General features: G+C 60.1%; 1 protein-coding gene across 1 annotated transcript in view; it reads right to left on the bottom strand.

Moving 5' to 3' along the window:
• Positions 1–12411, bottom strand: part of MRC2 (mannose receptor C-type 2) — a 28022-nt gene that overhangs the window by 12852 nt on the left and 2759 nt on the right. Inside the window, exons 2-7 of the mRNA XM_080369975.1 lie at positions 3649–4047; positions 3199–3372; positions 2815–2979; positions 2522–2635; positions 1652–1795; positions 887–1075 (exon numbers count right to left, since the gene is read on the bottom strand). Of these exons, the coding sequence (XP_080226101.1) occupies positions 887–1075; positions 1652–1795; positions 2522–2635; positions 2815–2979; positions 3199–3372; positions 3649–4047 (1185 nt within the window). The remainder of the gene's footprint in view (positions 1–886; positions 1076–1651; positions 1796–2521; positions 2636–2814; positions 2980–3198; positions 3373–3648; positions 4048–12411) is intronic.

The following is a 12411-nucleotide window of genomic DNA, read 5'->3' as shown; positions in this document are numbered from 1 at the left end:
GCTCAGGTCCAGTGAGCTGATGGGTTTCAGCCATTCCCTCACATCCCATCCCACTCTGCTCCCAGTTTGGAGGCACCAGCACATCGCCCTCCCTTCTCCACCCTCCCACGGCTCCTGCCTCCCTCAGCATTAAGCCCCTTCAGCCCCCAGCCCCTCCCCGGTCCCCGCTGCAGTCTGGGTCCCCCGATGTCCCCGCGGCAGGTTTTGCTGCCAGCACCTTCCTCTGCGGAGCAGGGCCGGGCTGTCGTGAGCTGTAACCTGGCCGGAGCGGCCGCGCTCGGACGGAACAGCAAAACCCAAGCCGAGGGTGACCCGAATGCCAGGTGGCACAAGCAGGGTCCGGAGGATGGTGGCACGGGCACCCCTCCGTACTGCCACATGACTGTTTGGGCCGAAACTTCCCAAGTACCATCCCAGCTCCAACACATCCCGATGTGGGAAACTTCAACGCAATTACACCTGGGTGAGACCAGAACTGGAGAGAGAAGCCTAGGATGCCACCGGCAGGCGCCCCCTTCGCCTGACCTGGGGACAGTGACATCCTGGGCAAACTAAGCAGTAAGAGGTGCAGACTCGCCCAGCAGGATCTTTTTCTCCATTTTTTCCACATTAACCAACTGGCAGTAGCACCATCCCCAGCTGCAGCTGCGTATTTCCTTCCTCAGCACCGCAGGCTCCCGGGAGCAGCACCAATATTTGTGGGATGGAGGATGTGCCCAGGACACAGGCTCCTCCAAGCAACACGCCACCTCCCAGCCGGGGGTCTCCACTCCCCTCGCAGCCACAAACAACTCAGCTTTGCAGCCCCCGTCACACAGAAGTGGGATCGCATGGAGCCCACGACCAGACGGGAACGGTGCTGCCGGCACAGCGAGCTCCCCCTTACCTTGCTTGATCTGCTTGGTGACGAACTCCAGCTCGGAGAGGGTGTGGATGCTGACCAGGTCCCCCCCGCTCCGCAGGCAGGTCTTCTTCGCCTCCTGCCAGCTCTTCTTCTCTCCCACCAGACGGTAGCAGTTGGACTGGAAGGGCTGCCAGCTGGGCTCGCAGTCCACCTTCACCTCCGACCACGAGTCTGGCAGGACACAAGGCAGCCTGAGGGCTCCCGTCCTGCTCCCCAACCCTCGCCTCGGTGGGGAGGGGACCGCAGTCCCACAGGGTCCTCAGGAGACCCCACAGTCCCACGGGGTGCTCAGGAGACCAAGCCAAAGTAACAGCAGGGAAGCTACAGCCAAAAATTACCACGCCATGGCGAGGTGCAGAGACTGATGGCTTTAGAGCTCCGGGGACAAAACAAAATCCCTTTTGTTTGCAGAGGAGCGATGGCAGAGCACTGCAGAGAGCACCCCAGGGGATCTCCTGGGCCCACGGGTGACCTCCCGCTGCTCGATTCCTCCCGACCACCCCAGCCGTAACTGCACCGAGCGCTCCTCGGGCAATGCCCCTCGGGGGGGGACTTCTCCCCACTGCAGGCAACCCTGGGAGCTCAACCACCGCTCTGCCCCAGCAAGCTGGAGACACCATGGGCATCTCCGCGGGCTTCTCCGGCACGCAGGGAGCACTCCCCGGCTGTGCCGGCATGGGAGCCCACCTGGCCGGGATACAGGATTCGGGGCTGCTCGCTGCTGCTGCTACTCATCCCCCCGCTCACCCGTCAGAAAGGGGTCAGCGGTGGCATTCGGCTTCTTCTTGCAGACGTAGGGGAGGGCGATGCCGCAGTCACGGTTCTGCCACCCCCCGGACGACTCGGTGCGGATCACCCCGCAGTTCTCCTCGCTGGGGTTGTCGGGCTGATCTGGAAAGCGGGGCAGGGGGGGATACACTGCTGAGGAGCTGGGGCAGAGCCGCCAGCGCTGCCCACGCAGGCAGGGCACTGCATGAGGGCTGGCGCCGGCAGAGAGCAGCTCTCCCTGCTGCCACATCAGTGAAGACCTGTTTATTTGGCACAATGAAGACGTGACCCCAGGTACCCAGGATTATTTACTGTGCCTCACTGCACGAGAACCTAGAGCATCACTGTTCTACCTAGAGATATCGATGGCAGTCGGGGGGTCACAGTACCAGACCTGAACTGCTCCCACCCGTCCCCAAACCTCCTCCGAGGGTATCACTGTCCCCACAAGTGCCTCTGAGTGACAGAGCACCGGGCATGACCAGAGCAGCCCTTGCAATGGGTCCTTCTGACCCCCAAACACCCCAAGGTTAGAGATGGACACCTGCAACTGGGGACCACTCTGCCAGCACCACGCTGGGATGCAATGACCCTCCGAACAAGGAAGCTCAACCCAGGTTACCTGCAGGGCTGCTAAGAGGGACAATTCCCCCTGCAGCACCCTGTGTCCCTGCCCCAGCTCCACCGATGTCCCAGGCTGCCCCACAGTCCCATGGGGCTCTCTGTCCCCAGGCAGCGAGGGGACACCCTGCGGCAGCCCAGGCCACCTCCCCGGCCACGGGGGCCAACTCCAGCGGTCACAGGCTGTTCCCCAGCACCCCCATCACCACCACAACCCTCCCATCTCACCAGTCTCCCAGTTGAGGTACTTGAGGGGTGAGTTGTCTGACCACTGCCAGCCTCCATTGATGTCCAGGTCGTTGAGCCCAATCCAGAGTGTGGAGCTGTACCCCGTCAGCAGCCCTGGGGCCAATGCAGCCACAGGGGCAGGATCAGTCCCCCCAGCCCCAGCTCAAGCCCCAGCCCGTCACCACTCCCAAACCAACCACCCAGGGCAGGCAGAGCAACCCGGCACCAGCCGCGGTGCCACCAGCCCTGCCCCCGGTGAGGATGAGCGCAGAGCCTGGCTGCCACCGCCTCACCATTGATGTAGGTCTGCTCGTGGATCTCAGTGATGCTCAGCAGGTTGGCCCCCTGCTGCTCACAGCTATTCCAAGCCTCCCGCCACGACAGCGTGGACTGGAAGTTGAACTGGTAGCAGCTGTTGGTGAGGTGGTCCTTGTCCCAAAAGGTCTCGCAGTCGTTGCCTGCAGGGACGAGCAGGGTGAGCACCCAACGCAGCCCCATCTGCGGCTCCAAGAAACCCCCGTGACCCAGCAACCCCAACAACCTGTGCTGCTCCAGCACCGCAGGCTGCTCACAGGAGGGGGGATGAGGCAGGAGGGAAGGGGGCAGGCAGGAAAGCCCCCGGGGGGGAAGGGCGCGGGGTTTCTGCTTTTCCCGGAGGGACGTATCTCCCCACTTACTCTTTATGGGGCAGAAGCCCCAGCGCTCATCCTTGCCGTAGTCCTGGGTGGTTGCACACCAGAGATGGCCATCCTCCCGTCCCGTGCTGGTGCACTCGTGAAACCACTGGTTGTCGTACTTGAAGGGGATGGTGCACGGCTTCCCGTGCGAGTTGCCCTGGATGGTGTAAATCTCTGGGGGAAAAGAGGAGCCCTGGCTTGAGGCTGCGTCTACCAGGAGCTGGAGAGAGGTGTGGGGTGAGAGGTGAAGGCTGGCCTGCTGTAGGGGCTACAGGGGTGCCCGGAGGCTGCCCACTCCCCATCGCCCCGATCCTGCCTGGTTTTGCAGCCCCAGGGAGCTGAAACCGAGCTCCCCAGGCAAGAGCCGACTGCTGTGGCGCTGTGGCCTCAGCGCATGTTTCGGGGTTGGTTTGGGTTACGGGAGAATACCAATGCCCTGCGAGGCATTACCAGAGTACGGCACGGAGCACAGATCCTCCTCGGTACCATACGTCCTCCACTGCGAGCTACGCGCCTGGTCCCCCCTGTCCACGGAGGAATTGCCTGGGCGGGCGCCGAGATGCTGCGAGAGCTGCTCCCCGAGGCCGCGGCAGCTCCAGCGCATGTTGACCGACTCGCGGTCGCACTCGTAGGTGGCCAAGGGGTGCAGCCCCGCCGTGGCGTTGGCCCCGTGCCACGACACCCCCAGGCACTGCATGGCCCCCACGTTGAAGAGGCGATTTCGTGAGACCCATTTCCACTGCTGGGCCGGGGCGCTGGCGTTGCAGCCCTTGGCGAGTCGCACCAGCGAGTCCTTCGTCTCCAGGCAGCCCTGCGCGCCCGCGTTGTAGATGAGGAAGACTTTGGAGTCTGGGAAAAAAAACAGGGGGAAAGGGTTAAAGCATCAACTGGGGATTCAGCATCATCCCAGCCCTGCCAGAGCACCCTGGCTCCCTTTCCACGCACAGCAAGTTTTGGGGTGCAGCCCTGGGCGCAGCACCCGGCACAGCGGGGACCACCGCTCCCCTGCAGCAATAACCGCAGGGTCTGCCCCGGCGCCTGCGCGTAGGGTGATGGGCTCTGGGCAGGGCCAGACGGGTGGGTGTCTGCACCAAGTGGGGCATCCCCCCGAAGCACCAGCAAGAGGCTTTTGGGCACTGGAGCCGGTGCAAAGAGCTTGCCCGCTCTAACGGCACCGGCAGAGCCGTTTGAAACAGCCCCGCAGCATCCCGGGGCACCAGAGCGAGCCCCGCGCTGGCGCCGGAGGAGCCCACGCAACGGCTTCGGCACCGGCCATCTGCGCTGGGCGGAGGGAAACAGAGCAGGGAAGGAGCAAGCGCATCCGTCATTTTTATGTGTATTTGGGGACCTGTTAAAAAAACTGCAGAGCAAACAAGAACGTCGGGGGAAGGTCTCCCCTCGCGTGAACAGGGCGTGATGGAAAACGCCTGCACGCAGCCGCAGCCCCCGTGGGCACAGCCCCAGCCCCAGCAAACACGGAACGTCGGGACCCTCTGAAATCCCAGCGCAGGCGCTGGGAGGCGGGAGCAGAGCGAGGGGAATCGCTGCCAGCAGATACAGCGCGAGCGCAGCTGCCGAGGGAGAAAGGCTGATCTCAGCCCCGGCTCGATGTGACGGCCAAGCTCCGCATCCCCACGGTGACCCCCCAGCCCAGCATCGCCGAGGGCCACCCCAGTGCACCAACCCATTCCAAAACCCCAGCCCAAACCAGTAAAGCCAGGGCATCGCAGCAGGACAAGTTGCTCCAGCTCATGTGCCATTTTTAAGAGACATTTTATTTCCTCAGACGTGTGTTTCTGAGCTTGAAGCGCCACCGGGACAGCCACCTCTTGCCCCAGCACAAAGCAGCACATCAACACGATGACTTTTTTTTTTTTTAAAGTAGAGGTTTTTATGTTTTAAAAGCGACCCTTTTTTTTTTTTCCACCACAAGCATTCACTAGAAGTCAAAGCGAGCTCACGGGCCCCGCTATATTTAGCTTTGGTTTGCTTTGGGTTTTTGCCATTATATGAATTTTTTGGGCTGAAAAGGTTTTCATTTCCTATTCCCCCACCACCTCGCCCTGCCCCAGCTATGTCGTTACAGGCGGCTCCGGCACATTCGAACAACAAACATCTCAGCTCAGCAAACTCTCCTGACTTGTCTCTGAAAGGAAAAAGAAATGGAGGAAGAAAGACACATCCCATATCATCCCAGAGCTTCAGCATCAACCTGGCTCCAGAAAAGAAATGATGCAAAAGGCCCGTTCCCCAGCCGCGGTGATGTCTGTGATGACCTCAAATAAAGCGAAGCGAAGCTCGTTCGCACGGTGATCTCCAAGGAGCAGGCTCTGCACACGTGCAACAGAAAAAGGCAACGACTGGAAGAAGAAACACTTATTTCTCGGAAAATATTTTTCAAATCACGGGAAGTGACAAAATCAGCAAAAATCCAGACAGGGCCGATTTTGGCTGGCGGAAGCTCCAGTCCCTTAACTGGGGCTGCTGCTTCCCTGCCTGGAGCTGGCTTGATCCTGACCTGGACACCAGGAGACCAGCTCAGCCCCCCACCAAGCACCCACCGCACCGTGCCAGCACCACCCCTGGCACAGACAGCCCCTTGCCCTCCCCTTCCCACGAGCAGCGAGGGGTGGTGCAGCGCGGTGGGCTCTTCAAGCCCTTCTGGGGTCATGCAGCATCAGTGCCACAACCAAGTACCAGGCTCTCCGGCAGGATGAGGCCTCCCTGGGTCACAGGCTGATGCCACTTGCTTTGCAAGGAGCCAAACCCCGGGTGCCCTTTGGCTGTAGGAATAGCAAAAGCTGCTCTACCATGAGCATCACCACAGCCGTTAGCAGCAGGGGTCAGCAACGGGACACCCTCCTCTGCTTATCTGCTAGCATTATCTGCATTGCATGAAAAAATGAATAGCACCGTGGGAAAGCCCTGGAGTGGTGTCAGGGTGCTCAGCACCACATTGGGGCCGTGTGGCACCGTGCAAGGACGATGCTCGACAGCAGCCACGCAGCAGCACGGCGCTCGGAGGAAACTGTCCAGACCGGAGGGGGCAGCCCCCGAGCCAGAAAAGCACAAAATATCATTTTACTCTAAAAAGAGAAGAGCTGGAGGTAGGAAATTATAGGCTAAGGGTTTTGGTCTGCCCACGCACACAGCAGGCAGCTCAGCCCATCGCCCCTTTGCTCAAAGGAGGCAGACGACGGCACCCAACGCGGCCCCCTGGGTCCTCCCTGAGCCACGGAGGAACGGGAAAGCTTTAGCACCGGCTCAGCCTTCGCACCTCCCCGGTGCTTCCATCTTCTCCCCTTGAAAAACTCACTGTGCACCGACGGCAGGGACCCACTCCTGGCATGGCTGGAGCTGGGGGGGCGGCCAGCATCAGCGAAGGCATGCATCAGCGATGGCACGTGCTCTGCTTCACCCAAAACACGCTTTTCCTTCACTTATTTATAGGGAGTTCAGGGGTGATGTGACCCCCGCTGGTGCCCATGACATTGGCAGCGGTGCTTGGACAGGCCCCTGATGGATGAAAGGTGCTTTCAGCCCCCCTGACCCCAGCCCCCCGGCACGGTCGAGCCCAACGGGCTTCAACACCCACAGAGCGAAGAGCTCCCAGGGGAGCCCAGGCTTTTGGCGCGGTCCCGACCATCTCGCAGCCGCCACCTGCAGAGGAACCCCCGGCACGTGCCAAACCGCTCAGTGCCAAAACCGAGCGCCCAAGCAAGTGCTCCCCGCCCCCACCCACACCAGGGAATGGGATGGATGCAGGGATGGATGCAGGGATGAGCGGGATGGGGCGAGTCTGTATCCGTGAATCCCTTCTCCCACGCCGGTACCCCACAGAGCAAATCCAGCCCTCGCGGGAGGCAGCTCCAGAGGAGTATCCCAGTGGGACTGGGAATGTCCCTGTCCATTCCAGGGCCCCCTCTCCTGCCCTGCCTTCTGCACCTACAGCACAGCTACGCGTGACTCCTCTCAGAGATGCTCCTCGGGTTTCTGCACCTGCCTGTGGACCTGAAACGCCACCGGCAGAGCTTCCAGCCACCCTCTGGCTATGGAAACCCAACCACGGCAAACACTGGCAGGTCCCTCCCAAAGAGGAGCTGCCCTCCGGCACAGGACGAAGAGCGCTGGAAAATGCAGCTGCTGGAAGCTCTGCCTGGAATCACCAAACTTAACCCAGGGCTGGATCTGATGGGTGCTGGGGTAGGCACCCTGTACCCCCTCTCCCTCCTGCATCCTGCATCTTCCCAGCAAGACCAGCTCAGAGCAGCTCTGCTCCATCCTGTCCTGCTCCTCCTCCTCCTCCTCCTCCTCCTCCTCCCTGGGAAAGCAGAGCGAAAGCCCACGCTTTCAGCAGGGATGCTGCCTCACCCCAGCCCTGCCGACACCTGCGTGCTGCCTCCAGCCTCCGGCTTACTGGTATGAGCACAGAAAGCAGCTGGTGTTAAGAGGCAGCGTGACGGTGGGGACAGCGGGGAGCTGGGTGGAGCGGGACACCGGCTCTGCCTGCAGGAACAATCTCTCCTCCCACTGGGGAATACTAGGATGCACGCACTCCGGCACACTGGGAGAGGTTGGCTTTGGCACCAGTGACCCAACACAGCAGAGATGGAGAGGCTGTGATGCTTTGGGGCAGCCCTCATGGGAGTTTTTATACTCCATGACTGGCTCCAGTCTTGGGGTTTTTCTTCATTAAAAAAAGCAATTTTTTAGCCAGCAAAGTCTGAAGGGAACGCAGCTCAACCCTGCCCACAGCGGCTGCACCACCCCACAGCAAACGAGGAAAGCTTCACAGCCTGCAATTGTGGGGAACGTGGGCAGCACTGGATGAGAGGCAACGGGGACAGGGAGGCTCCAGGGGAGAGAGGTGGCCGTTGGTGGTGGCAAATGCAGAAAGCGCTGCAGCACGATGCAGACCGGTGTCCTCAGCACCACCCTGCCCCGAGCACGTCCCAGCCTGGCCACCCACACCAGGACACCCAGAGCACCCCTGCTTCATTGCATTTGTCACCCTGCCATCACCAGCAACAAACACAGGGAGCAAATTTAAGAGGACTGGAGCTAGAGCTGGACCCTGGTCCTGGTTATCCTGGGCGGGAGCAGCTCCAGGGCTCTGGCCACAATTTCATCTGCGCGCGGCTGAAAGCCAACGCTGGCCCCAGCTGACAGTGCCGCTCCGGCTCTGTGGCCGCATCCCCTGCCCACCCTGCCACCCCCGAGCTCCGCTGCCAGGCTCATGCTGGCACCCACCTGACGGCAGAGCCCTTCACACAGCCCCAGGGCTCAGCACCATCCTGCAGTCACCCTGGCGAAGGTGCTCCCCGCCCCCTGCTCTCACTCAGGACTGCTCTTTATTTGGGGTGTCCTGAAAAACTCAGCTCCAACCCCACTTGTGTGGGATGCTGAGCACGCACAGAGCAACAGGGACGATCCCCTCCTCGAAGGTTTCGGTGCTGCGTACACCACCACAGATGTGGTTTGCTCCAAACCGCCTGGCACGGTGTCCCCACCGCAGCACCGAACTGGGCATCCAGGAGCTCCTCAGGGGCTGCAGACGCCCGTGCGAGGAAAGCAAGCCTCCTAACACACACCTTCGTTGGAATTTGGGAGCCCATGCAAAAGCTTTACCCGTAACATCCCACAGCGAGAAGCCCACCCTTCACTCATACGGTGCATAAAGAAATGTCCTTTCAGCCTGAACCTCTGGGTTCCACGTGCTCTCACCCGCTGGAAAACGGGGCACAGCAGCCCCCGGCCACCTGCTCCCAAGCGCCAGCACCTCACCCCGCTGCTGCTGCCGAACCCATGCCACACAGATGCAAGACAAGCTGCGGGCAGCGGCGGCTCATTCACAATGACAAGGTTGGGGACGCACCAAGCTCGGCAGGACGAGCAGCAACAGAGAAGCAAAACCCTCAGAATAAAAAACCCACAGAAAAAGCAGCAAAAAGTGCTGCTGGCCAAACACAGGAGGGGTTCACCCAACAGCGCAGCCCTGCCAGCAGGACTGCTGGGTGGGGAGAGGACCAGCCTGAGAAGTCACCCTCGGTGACATCTGGGGGTGCAGGACCCCAGGGCCGCACCCCAGCACTGTGCCTGGCCGGCTCCACCGATGGACGCTGCAAGGGCACAGAAAACCCTCCGTACCATCTTAAATTCCATATTATTGGATGAAATATTCCTCTGGAGGAAACCCCCCTGCCTGGAAAGGAGTTCCCAGCAAAGCCCCGTGTCACCGCTGCTGGCATCTGTGCTCCCAGCAGTCGGTCCAGGCGTGGCTGATGCCATCCCCCATGGTCTCAACATGGAGAAGAGCAAAAGCATGGCCACTGCCATAAAGAGCAGCAATGTTTGGCCCCAGGAAGGAGCCTGTGCATCCCTCAGAGGGCTGCGAAGGGGAAGCGGTGGTAAGAGAAGCAGCAGCTGTACCCACAGGAGCTCCCAACGGCAGAGCTGGCGCATCACTGCTGCCATCGGCCCCGGGATGAGAGAGCAGCCCCAGCCTGCGGGGAGGGCATCGCTGTGCTGCCTCCCCCCACCCCCCCTACCCCCGAGCTGCTTTCTGGCACTGATAAACTCTATGCAACTCCTTAAAGGGGAACTTCAGACTGAAGAAAAAAAAAAAAAGGGAAGGAAATGCAGAGGGTATCAGCAGCCCCAGCACATGCCCTGAGCTTCTGGCTCAGGAGGGGGCACTGGCACCGCTTCCACTCTGCTCGAGAACCGATGGCAGACACCAACCTCCCCCCTTCCAACATCCTAAACTAGAGGTTTGAGTCAAAACAGTGATGCTGCCCGACATCCCACGGGCTCGCCCCAGCCCAGCACATCCCCAGGGCTTGGCTGGGCCAGCCCCAGCCACGGGCAGCGCCGGGTGCTGCAAGCCAAGCTCCAGAATAAAAGAGGATGGTCGTTGTTTTGGGTTTTCAAAATAATCCTCAGGGAATAAGGAGCGGATCTCTTGTCACAGGGAAGAAAGCGAAGCTCCTGCTGGCCTGGGTGAGGGTACGAAGCAGCAGGACCAGCACTTGGAGCAGAGAAACTCCTCTTGGCTCGCCCAGCGGCGCAGAGGAGCTGTTTATATGGTGGGAGCTGTACGAGACAAGCTCCTTACTTGGCCGCGACCACGAAGGCTACCTACCACCCTGCTCACTCTGCTGCCTCCTAAGGAGTTTGGATGGGCTCCACATACCGCGTTTCAGCCTCTCTGCAGACATTAAAAAGCTCATTCTCCCCACACCCTGCCCAGGATGCACACAAATAAACGCATTCCAAGGGGATGCCAGCCCGTGGGCGGCTCAAGTGTCCCCCTTGGCAGGGGACAAGGCAGCCAGGAGCCCCCACATCCACCCTCAGGTACCCAGCAAAGGGTAGAAGGATGTAAATTTTCCCCAAATTTCCCACAGACCCCCTCCAGGCTCCAGCCCCACAGTGGCTGCATACATCCAGAGGCAGAAATCCCAGGTTTGCCGACCCCCCAGGAATGCCGGGAGGACGCAGTGCCAGCCAGCCAGCGGGCTCCAGCGGGATGGAGGAGTGCGATGGAGCCGCCGGGAGCACCCCGGGGAGCGGCAAAGGATCCCTCCCACCACCCTGTCCCGTCCCACATACGTGCTCTCACCCAGCCACAACACCCTGGCAGTGGCAGCCTCCGCCGCGGCCGGGGGGGCTGCTCTGGCCCCGGCTCATCTGACTGCCCCCAGTTTGCTCGCCTTGAGGCATTGCCCACCAGCACTGCAGAACCCCCCCGGCCAGCAGATTCACAACCACATCCAGAGGCACGATGTGACACGCGGGACAGCCCTGACACATGTCCCCATAGACACAGCTTCAGCACAGTTGGCTGAAAACTACTACATTTTTCAACACTCCTAAAGAAAGTCCCCCCAAAAAAGATCCAGAGATTTCTCCTCCCTTGTTTCTCCGGCACTGTTCCTGATGTTAACACTCCGAGCATTCCCCATTTTGCCAAAACCAAGCGTGTCTGCACAGCAAGGATCAGCCCCTGGTGTTCCATGGCTTTACTGGTTTTTATTTAAAACAATGTCTAACATGAAGCTTCTCTCACCGGCTGCTCTTCGCTTGCCCAAGGGCAAGACTGGGACAAATGGGGCCGTTTCCTGCAGAGCCCGAAGGTGCTGTGTCTGGATTCAGGGGGAGGAAAGGGAAAGGCTCAACTTCCCCATTCCCAGCCTCAGCACCATCCTGCAAACACAGAAAATGCCCCCTACATCCCTGTTGCAAGGGTGCAGCGGAGGACCGAGCTCTCGCCGGAATATGGATGAAGGGAGCATCACACTTGAAAAATACCCTGTGCCCCCTGCAAACAGCCAAACCTTCGCTCCCGGGCTGAAGAGTACTCCCAAGATTTTGCAAGTCAATCCACTAATCATTTTCTAATCCTTAATTAATTAAAGATGGGTCCTTTAAGAAAAAGAGCATCTGTGTGGGTCTCTTTTGGGCTCCGAGCAATCTCAAGAATGAGAAAAATGTCAGTGCTCCATGGTCCCAGCACAGTTCAAATTAATTAAAATCCTGCTCCTTAGCTGCACGTGAAGAACAAAATTTTAGAAATTGCTTCAACAACCTTTCAGGGAAACGGCTGGGTTGGGATGGGCTTCAGCAGGCTCCAGGGCACTCCTGCTCCAGCATCGGCCGCGCTCCATGGAGCCGAGCGGCACCGGGACCTCCGGCAGAGCCACCAACACGGCACCCGCTGAGGTACTGGAGCCAGAGTCCCCACTATGGATTTATCAGCCAGAAAAGATGATTTAGCAGACAGCAATTACACCCTCAGGAGCCATTTGCTGTCATTTTGGGGCAAAAAAATTTCCCCGGAAAATATTTCAGGAAGAAGGAAGGCAGGAGCGTGCCTCTGCCCTGCAGGGAAAGGTGCAAAATCCAGCCAGAAATAAAGCCAAAGAGAGAAACCTGCAACGTGGCTTTAGCCACCGCCAGGACCTCATGCCCGAGGACATCTCACGTGCCAGCAAGGCATCCCGGGGCAGCATCTTCACGCATGAAACCTGCCGGGGCCACCACGCGCCCGGCGTGCCTCTGGGGGAAGGGGACAGTTTTGCACCGAAGGCTAAATCTCTTTTGCTTTTCATTCTTGTAATTCTTGCACAAGCCGCTATCCCTCGCCCTCCTGCCTCATCCCCGTCCCACCCCGGCTGGCTGCTGAGGCTGCAAGCGTGCCAGGGCAGCGCGGTC

Source organism: Falco punctatus (genome assembly GCF_963210335.1).
Source record: "Falco punctatus genome assembly, chromosome: 19".
NCBI lineage: Eukaryota > Metazoa > Chordata > Aves > Falconiformes > Falconidae > Falco > Falco punctatus.
This window is presented reverse-complemented; position numbering and strand designations above follow the sequence as displayed.